This window comes from Dipodomys merriami, unplaced genomic scaffold (genome assembly GCF_024711535.1).
Source record: "Dipodomys merriami isolate MVZ:Mamm:240054 unplaced genomic scaffold, mDipMer1.0.p SCAF_89, whole genome shotgun sequence".
In the NCBI taxonomy this organism is placed as follows: Eukaryota; Metazoa; Chordata; class Mammalia; order Rodentia; family Heteromyidae; genus Dipodomys; species Dipodomys merriami.
This window is the reverse complement of record NW_027206501.1, coordinates 4920646-4930305: the sequence shown is the minus strand read 5'-3', so window position 1 is coordinate 4930305 and position 9660 is coordinate 4920646. Positions and strand designations below refer to the sequence as shown.

Genomic DNA, 9660 nt, shown 5'->3' with positions numbered 1-9660 from the left:
TCCTGACTTTTTTTGCCCGGACTGGCTTTGAACTAAGTCTTCAGATCTCAGCCTCCTGAGTAGCTAGGATTACAGGCATGAGCCACCAGTGCCTGGCTTATTAAAATTTTTAAAGAGTGACCTTAGCCATATTGCTGGATATAGATTGTGTTTTGTTTTTGATGTCAGGGAGGGAAGCCAGGGTCTTGAGTCTGATAGTCAAACTGTAGTCTCAAAAGTTTTCTTTTAAAACAAAAAATATTTTCAGTAAAAAGGCTACATCCTTTTTTTTTTTTTTTCTTTTGATTGGTCGTGGGGCTTGAACTCTGGGCTTGGGTGCTGTCCCTGTGCTCTTCAGCTCAAGGTGAGAGCTTTACTGCTTGAGCCACAGCACCACTTACGGTTTTCTGGTGGTTTATTGGAGATAAGAGTCTCACAGACTTTCCTGCCTGGGCTGGCTCTGAACTGCAATCCTCAGATCTCAGCCTCCTGAGTAGCTAGGATTACAGGCGTGAGCCACCGGCGCCCGGCGATGGCTACATCTTTAATACTCATGGGGAAAAAAAAAAAAAACACTCAACAAGTGTAAATACTTTTGATTTTATTAAAGAAAGTACAAAATATTGAATTCTACATTTTAAAACACTATTATTTTAAGGAATCAGTCAAGTCTCTTCATACTGATAGTATGTTTCAACATTTCCATTTTAAATAGTATCTATTTCTAAAAAATCTTGAATTCTGAAAAATAAGCAGAAGAAAAGTAAATTACTATTCCCCAAATTGTTTGTTTTCAAAGTTTCAGGGTGATGAAATGAACATTAACATGAAATTTACCATTTTGCCAGGCAGTGATGCTCATGCCTGTAATCCTAGCTCTTCAGGATGCTGAGATCTGAGTATCTCAAATTGAAGCAAGCCTAGTTGGCAAGTTTGTGAGATTTTATCTCTACCTACCAAAAAGACAGAATGGTAGAGTGCCAGCCTTAAGCACAAAGGCTAAGGGAAAGTGTGCCAGGCCTTGAGTTCAAGCCCTAATATTGGGAAGTACACGTGCACACACAAACGTGCGCACACATACACATACATACACACACATACTCACACACACCCGGGCGTGTGTGCAAGTGCACATACAAAAAGAAATTACCACCTTAATCATTTTTTTGTTTGTTTGGCTATCCTTTGGCCATCAGGGCCTAATACTTGAGCCATGCCCCAGCCCATCTTAATCTTTTTATTATTTTTTGGGGGTGGTACTTGGATTTGAACTCAGGGCACCGAATTTTATATGCTAGTGTTCTACTGATACTTTGTTTTTTTATTTTTGGTGCCAGTCCAGGGGCTTGAACTTGGGCTCTGGGTGTTGTCCCTGAGCTTCTTTTGCTCAAGGCTAGAGTTCTACCACTTGAGCCATAGCTCTTGATTCCAGTTCTTGTGGAGCTAAGACTCTTGAGAGTTTCTTGCCTGGACTGGCTTAGAACCATGATCCTCTGGGTGTTCAGCTTCTACTGACATCTTAATTAATTTAAGTGTGCAGTTCACTAGTGTTAACTAGATTCTCATTGTCTGCCAACAATCTCTAGAGTGTTTTCATCTTGTAAAACGGAAACTGTCTCCATTAAGTAATAACTGCCTGTTCCCTGGTCTTGACAACCTCTACTCATTGTTTCTGTGAATTTGAGATTTTGGTCACATACACTGTGGCTTTTTGTGAGTGACTTATTTCACTTAAAGAATGTCTTCAAGATTTCATTTAGGCTGTAGCATGGGACAACATATTCTTCATTTTTAGTTCTATTTCTGGCTTTTTAGTGGTTAATTGAAATAATGGTGTCATAGACTTTCTTCCCTGGCTGGCCTTGAATTGCAACACTCAGCTGTCAGTGTATGGAGTCGCTAGGATTATAGTTGTGATCTACTAGTGCTGGCCTACTTTTTTTTTTTAGGCATGCTTATATTATATTTTGCTCAGAATAACTCTGCTTTCTTTCCTCCCCTCCTCAATCTATTAATTAACAGTGTTCATTGAGGGTCCCTATATTTTTTTCTTTTTTGTGGTACTGAGGCTTTTTTTTTTGTCTGTCATGGGGCTTGAACTCTGGGCCTGGGCACTGTCCTTCAGCTCTTCAGCTCAAGGGGAGTGCTCTACCACTTGAGTCACAGCACCATTTCCAGTTTTCTGAGTGGTTTATTGGAGGTAAGAGTCTCACGGACTTTCCTGCTTGGGCTGGCTTTGAACTGTGGTCCTCAGATCTCAGCCTCCTGAGTAGCTAGGATTACAGGTGCAAGACACCAGTGCCTGGATTGGTACTGAGTTTTCAGTTCAGAGCCAAGTGATGGCTCAGCTTTCTAGCTCATGGCTGGTGCTCTATTCCTTGAGCCATACTTCCAGCTTGGCTTTTTGCTTATAAATTAAAGATAAGAATTTCACAGATTTTTTTTTTCTGCCTAGGATGGCTTTAAACCTTGATCCTCCAAATTTTTGTCTTCTGAATAGCTAGGATTAGGTTTGAGGAACCAGCATCTGGCTTCTTTTTGTAAGGCTTAATATTTCATTATTATATATGAGATTGATCCTACGTGAACCATTCTATTATGAATAATGCTGCTACAATTATTCATGAATAAATGTTGCTTTCTGTGCTTTAATTTGGATAGCTAGGGCTGGGAAGGTGGCTCAGTGGTAGAGCACTTGCCTTGTATGCATGAGGCTGTGGGTTCGATTCTTCAGCACCACATAAGCAAAAAAGAAAAAACTGGAAGTGGCGCTGTAGCTCAAGTGGTAGAGCGCTAGCCTTGAGCTGAAGAGCTGAGGGACAGTGTCCAGGCCCAGAGTTCAGGCCCCACGACTGGACCAAAAAAAAAAAAAATCAAGAAAAATTTGGATAGCTAGAAGTGGACTTGTGATATCAAGAGTTATGCTATATTTAATGTTTAATGGAACGCTGTACTGTTTTCTACAGCACCATTTTACAGTCCCACCAAAAGTACTCAAGGATCCAGTTTTCTATATGCCTACCAATACGTGTGTGTGTGTGTGTGTGTGTGTGTGTGTGTGTGTGTGTGTGTGTGTGTGTACTGGGGCATGAACTCAGGCCCTCACACTCTCGCTTGGATATTTTGCTCAAGGATGGTGCTTTTATCACTTGAGCTATAGCTACAGTTCTGGCTTTTTGCTGGTTAAGTAGACATAAGACTCATGGACTTTCCTGTCCGGGCTGGCTTTGAACTGCAACTCCCTCCTGAATAGCTAGGATTACAGGCATGAGCTACCTAGCTATACCTGGACATTTTTGATAATAGCATCTTTTCTGTGTAATGCTGGAGATTGAACCCAAAGCCTTGCGCCTATTAAGCAAATGCTCTTTCCCCAAGCTTTATCCCTAGCATTAAAAAAAAAATTTTTTTTAATAAAGGCGATGTACAGGATTACAGTTACGTAAGTCAGGTAATGAGTACATTTCTTTTCTTTTGGACGTCATCCCTTCCCTTGCATGCTCTCAGTTTTTTCCTCCCATCCCTATACTAGCCATTTGCTTTTAACAGTTAAAACATCTTTTTGTTTGTTTTTGGAGACAAAGTTTTTCAGTGTAGCGTGGACTGACCTTGAGCTTTGGATCCACCTGTCTCAGCATCCCATGAGCTGGGATTACAGTCATGTACTATCTTGCCAGGCTTGCTTAAGACATCTTAAATATGGCTCACATGTCCTTTACACAACTGCATAACATATATTTACTACTGTTATCTACCTATAAAATATCTAGTGGATATTTTGGTTAATCTTTTACTACTACAAATATTACTGTGTACAAACATACTTTTAGAATACCTTGCTAGAAGAGGAATTGCTGAATCACAAGACACAGTATTTATACTGGATATATTACAAGTTTCTTAGAGAAGTGTCTACCTTTACCAACTGTATTTATACTTATTTTGTTGTTGGTTGTGGAGATTGAACTCAGGGCCTAGGTGCTATCTCTGAGTTTTCCCTAAGGCTAGTACTCTACCACTTTGAGCTACAGCTCCATTTCTGGCTTTCTGGTGGTTAAGTAGAAATGAGAGTCTTAGGGACTTTGGGGCTGGCTTTGAATTGTGATCCTCAGATTTTAGCCTTCTGAGTGGCTAGGATTACAGGCCTGAGCCACCGGTTCCTGGCTTGCATTCTACTTTTAATGGTCTTTATTTATAATTTCAAGTTTATTTTTAACCCTGAATTAGTACTTCTAATTCTAAAGGTACATTAAATAGATTTAAAGAAACACCTAACAACTTGGTAGTTTAATGGCTCTAAAGAGAGAATACTGATTGTAATAAACACACTACTAAAGCCTAGGTGTTTGGGAGTTTTTGTTTTTTTTTTTTTTGGCAGTGAAGAGGTTTTAAGCTCAGGACCTTGGGCTCGATAGGCAAATGCCTGTAGCATTAAGCCATGACCCTATCTTTTCTTTTTCTTTTTTAAAAAATGTTTCTCACTTTTCAATTAATGTATCTCTCTTTTTCTTTCCCTCCCTCCCTTCCTTCCTTCCTTCCTTTCTTCCTTTCTCTCCTTTCCTTCTTTCCTTTCTCTCCTCTTTCTTTCCTTCCTTCCTTTCTTTCCTTTCTTTCTTTCTTTCTTTCTTTCTTGTCAGAGGCCAGGTGACTACTGTCCTCCTACTTCTGGTCTCCCCCACAGCTGGGGTTACAAGCACATACCATACTTGCTTTGCTGAGATATGGAGTCTTACTAACTTTTCCCAAGCTGGTTCTGAACCACAGTCCTCCTGGATTTCCAACTCCCAGGTGGCAGGGATGATAGACACAAGCAAGACTTAGTTATAAAAGGCAAGAATTTAAATATTTATGTTATACAAATGGAATGTACCTCTGGTTGGGCAGTGCCACAAAAACGTTAATAAAATTTCTGGGGCTTTCCTTGAGGTCTTCCCATTTTTTTTTCCATTTCTTTTTTCAGTTTATTTGCTTTGTATCTCTCGGCCATCAAGACAAGCTCTTCTGGAATGTTCTGCAATGATTAAATGTGGTTAGGATTCTGACTTCTTTTCTTCAATATGCTAAAATGCTCCAAGATCATAAGAAAAACCTACACAACTAATGATGTGACATCTTCCAAAAACCAATAAAATGATAGAACATTTCTCTGTCTGCTAAGTCCTACATAGAGTTAATAGTTCCAGGCTATAGAACTCCACCCAACTTACTTCCTCCCTCTCTCCCTCCCTTCCTCCCTTCCTCCCTCCTTCCTTCTCTCCCTCCCTCCCTTCTTCCCTTCCTTCCTTCCTTTCCTTTCCTCTTCCTTCCTTCCCTCTCTTCCTCCCTCCTTACTTCATGCTGGCACTGGGGCTTGAACTCAGGGCTCCCCACACTCTTAGTTTTTTGCTCAAGGCTGGTGCTCTACCACTTGAAGCTCAGTGCCATTTCCAGCTTCATGTTGCCTAATTAGAGATGAGTGATCTTTAGATCTCCACTTCCTGTGTATCTAGGATTTCAGGCATGAGCCACCAGTGCCTGCGCTACCCATTTTAAGCCTCTTTTTCTCATAGTCCCCCCTTCCTGGTAGGCTTCCCTTGCTTTTTTTTGGTAATATACACCACTCCCTCTGGCTTGGCTTCACATCTGGGCCCGAGCATATTCCCAATATTGGGATCCTTTGAACATCATCTATGAATCCCCTTGGCTACTGTGCCAGTTTCTCACTGACATCAGGTGAGGTTCTTGGTTGTATATATACTCATCCTCACTGTCTTTGTCATGCTTTGGTTCTCAGAGCATACATTCACTCCTGATAAGCAATATGTCCCAATCCAAGCAATATGTCCCAATCCATGGCTTAGGGTGCCACAAACACTGAGATGTAGATTGAAGAGAGTAGCATACACTCACCTGATTTGCTCTTTTCAGAATATTAATCAGTTCAGTGGCAACCCTCCAATCATTTCTTGTGATAAGTGTAATAGACATGCCAGTCCTCCTTCAAGAGAGGAGAAAAGGGGCTCATGTAATTTCTTTTAATAGTCTACATACATAATACAGTTCACATTGAAAATAGAGCCATGCACTGCTGGCTCATGCCTGTTATTCTACTTAGGAGGCTGAGATCCTGAAGTCTGATGACAGGCTGGAAAGGAAGTCTGCAAGACTCAATCTCCCAATTAACCAGCAAAATGTTGGGATGGAGGTATGTAGAGTGCCAACAGTGAGCAAACAAGAAACAACAAGCTCAGGCCCTGTTTAAACCATGGTAATGGCACAAAAATTTCAACTTTTCACACAAGTGGAAACACAAATTTGTGTTGAATATTAAGGTTGAGAATACTTTCTTTAGGAATTTAGAACCTAAATAGTTATCCCTCAGTATCCAAAGGAGCTAGACTCATGACTCCCCTAAGGCTATAAGAATCTGAGGCCAGGCGCTGGTAGCTCACACCTGTAATCCTAGCTACTCAGGAGATTAAGATCTGAGGATCAAGGTTCAAAACCAGCCCGGGCAGGAAAAGCCATGAGATTCTTATCTCCAATAAACCACTCAGAAAACCAAAAATGGTGCTGTGGCTCAAGTGGTAGAGTGCTCACCTTGAGCTGAAGAGCACAGGGACAGTGCCCAAGCCCAGAGTTCAAGTCCCACAATCGACAAAAAAAAAAAAAAAAAAAAAAAGAATCTGAGGATGCTCAACTCCTATATACATAGCATGTGCATGGTTATTTGCATATGACACACATATATTCTCCTTTTAAGTTACATCTAGATAAATTATATTACCTACAGAGGCACAACACAAATAGTTGCTATACTTTTTTTTTTTGTTCTTGCCAGTCTTGGGGCTTGAACACTGGGCCTGGGCACTGTCCCTGAGCTTCTTTTGCTCAAGGCTAGTGCCCTACCACTTGATCCACAGCGCTACTTTGGGCTTTTTCTTTTTTGTCAGTTGTGGAGCTTGTTGCTATACTTTTTTTTTGTTCTTGCCAGTCTTGGGGCTTGAACACTGGGCCTGGGCGCTGTCCCTCAGCTCTTCAGTTTAAGGAGAGTGCTTTACCACTTGAGCCACAGCGCCTGTTTTCTGGTGGTTTATTGGAGATAAAAGTCTCATGAACTTTCCTGCCTGGGCTGGCTTTGAACTGTGATCCTCAGATCTCAGCCTGAGTAGCTAGGATGACAGGTGTGAGCCACCTGTGCCTGCCTAACTTCTGTTTTTTTTTTTTGTTTGTTTGTTTGTTTTTTGTTGGTCGTGGGGCTTGAACTCTGGGCCTGGGCACTATCCTTCAGCTCTTCAGTCCTTCAGCTCAAGGTGAGTGCTCTATCACTTGAGCCACAGCGTCATTTCCATTTCCGGTTTTCTGCCTGGTTTATTGGAGATAAGAGTCTCACGGACTTTCCTGCCCAGGCTGGCTTTGAACAGAGATCCTCAGATCTCAGCCTCCTTAGTAGCTAGGATTATAGGCGTGAACCACTGGTGCCTGGCTAACTTCTGGGTTTTTGATGGTTAATTGGAGATAAGAGTCTTGAGGACTTTCTGCCTGTGCTGGCTTTCAACTGAGATCCTCAGAGCTCAGCCTCCTCAGTAGCTAGGATTGTGGGTGTGAGCCACCAGCACTCGCTTGCAGTGGTTACTTTTGAGGTGGAGTCACAGGTGCCTGGCAGACAGTCTCACTTTTGCCTGTGCCTGTGCCTTGACTGTGATCTGCCTACTCTATGTTCACTGCTGTTGCTGGGATGACACCACACATGGTTTCTTCAGTTGAGATGGGAGTCACATGGACTTTTCTTCCTTAAGATAACAGGTTTGTATCACTGCACCCAGCTATGCGTTGAGAAGGAATCTTATATATGCCTGGGCTGGCCTTGAACTTTGATCTTTTCAACTCAATCTCCCAGTGAGCTAAGATTTTAGGCATAATCTGTGCTTGGCCAAACATAGATATTCTTTTCCAAATATTTTCTGTTTCTCATAGATTCAATGTGAAGATACAGAAATCCCAGTTTGGGGCTGGAAAAGTGGCTCAGTGGTGGAGTGCTTGCCTTGCATGCATGAGGCCCTGGGTTCGATTCCTCAGCACCACAGAAACAAAAAAAGCCGGAAGTGGCACTATTGCTCAAGTGGTAGAGCACTAGCCTTGAGCTGAAGAACTGAGGGACAGCGCCCAGGCCCAGAGCTCAGGCCCCACGACCAACATTAAAAAAAAGAAAAAAAGAAACAAAACCAGAATCCCCAGTTTGGGAAGGGTAATCTACAGTTGTGTAAAACTTCCTGTGTGTGTGTGTGTGTGTGTGTGTGTGTGTGTGTGTGTGTGTGTGTGTGTGTGTGTGTGTGTGTGTGTGTGTGTGTGTGTGTGTGTGTGTGTGTGTGTGTCCATAGTAGCAAGGGGTAAGTTCCTCTTTCATAAGTATGCCTGTTTATAGATCGTCTACAACGATATAATCACTGGTACAGCTCAGTGTTGAAACACTATAAATTGGAAACAGAATAGAATCACAAACAGTTATGTGAAAGTAACCATGGCAGAGATCTAGTTGATCAGAAAAGCAGGATCTGGTGAGGAACACAGCATTTCCAAGCAAGTTTTTGTTTGTTTTTTGGATAACACTATTCTTGCCAGGTGCCATTGACTCATGCCTAAAAGCTCAACCACTCCTGAGGCTGAGCTCTGAGAATCCCCATGCAAAGCCAGCCTGGGCACGCAAACCAGAGACTCTCATATCTATGTAACCGGCAAAAAGCCTGGCTGGAGGTGTGGCTTAAGTGGAAGAACTCCAGCTCCTGAATGAAAAAGCCAAGCACAGGACACTGAGTTCAAGCTCCAGCGCGCGCGCGCGCGCACACACACACACACACGCACGCGCGCACACACACACACACACACACACGCACAGAGAAAATAAGGTGTGCAAAGGGCAGGGATGAGAATCCACAACTGGTGTTTTTCCAGGGTGGGCTATGTCACTTACCCCGCTCTTCCAGTGCGCCCCACTCGGTGCACGTATTCTTCAATGTTCCGTGGAAAATCGTAATTGTACACATGTGTGATATCATGGACATCAAGACCGCGCGATGCCAAGTCGGTAGCGATTAGTATTCTCACTTTTCCTGACAAAACAACAATTGAATATTGACTCATTCAGGCCTGAAAGAAGTACCAGCAAAGTATATTGACAGCTAGGCATTGGTGGCTCACATCTGTAGTCCTAGCTACCCAGGAGGCTGAGATCTGAGAATCAAGGTTCAAAAGCCAGCCCAAGCAGGAAAGTCTGAGATACTATTATCTCCAATTAAGCATCAAAAAGCTGGAAGTAGAGCCATGGCTCAGGTCACCGAGAACCAGGCTTTGAGTAAAAAAGCTAAGGAACAATGCCAGACCCTGAGTTCAAACCCCAGTACTGGTATGCGCATGCGCATGCGCACACGTGCACGCGTGCACATGCGCACACAGACACAGACACAGACACAGACACACACACACACACACACACACACACACACACACAGTGTATTTACTCCTATTATTTGATCAGACTACTGGCAAGTTATAACATAAATGATACCATGTCTCAGCAATAGTCCCTGAACTATCCGAACTGTGACAGAAAGACGTCTACCTTTCAAAGACATTGAGATATAACCTGCATTACAAGTTAATATCTGTTCTTTTCATCTGTGACAATACTAGGGCTTGAACTTA

The 9660-nt window shown here is 42.5% G+C and overlaps 1 protein-coding gene across 3 annotated transcripts in view; it reads right to left on the bottom strand.

Annotated features, from left to right (window-relative positions):
- Positions 1 to 615: 615 nt before the first annotated feature.
- Ddx43 (DEAD-box helicase 43) overlaps positions 616 to 9660 on the bottom strand; it is a 36678-nt gene continuing 27633 nt past the window's right edge. For all 3 annotated transcript variants that reach the window (XM_070012185.1, XM_070012186.1, XM_070012187.1), the window contains exons 14-17: positions 8930 to 9068; positions 5869 to 5956; positions 4850 to 4990; positions 616 to 720 (exon numbers count right to left, since the gene is read on the bottom strand). In XM_070012185.1, the coding sequence (XP_069868286.1) occupies positions 4877 to 4990; positions 5869 to 5956; positions 8930 to 9068 (341 nt within the window). In that variant the 3' untranslated portion in view covers positions 616 to 720; positions 4850 to 4876. The remainder of the gene's footprint in view (positions 721 to 4849; positions 4991 to 5868; positions 5957 to 8929; positions 9069 to 9660) is intronic.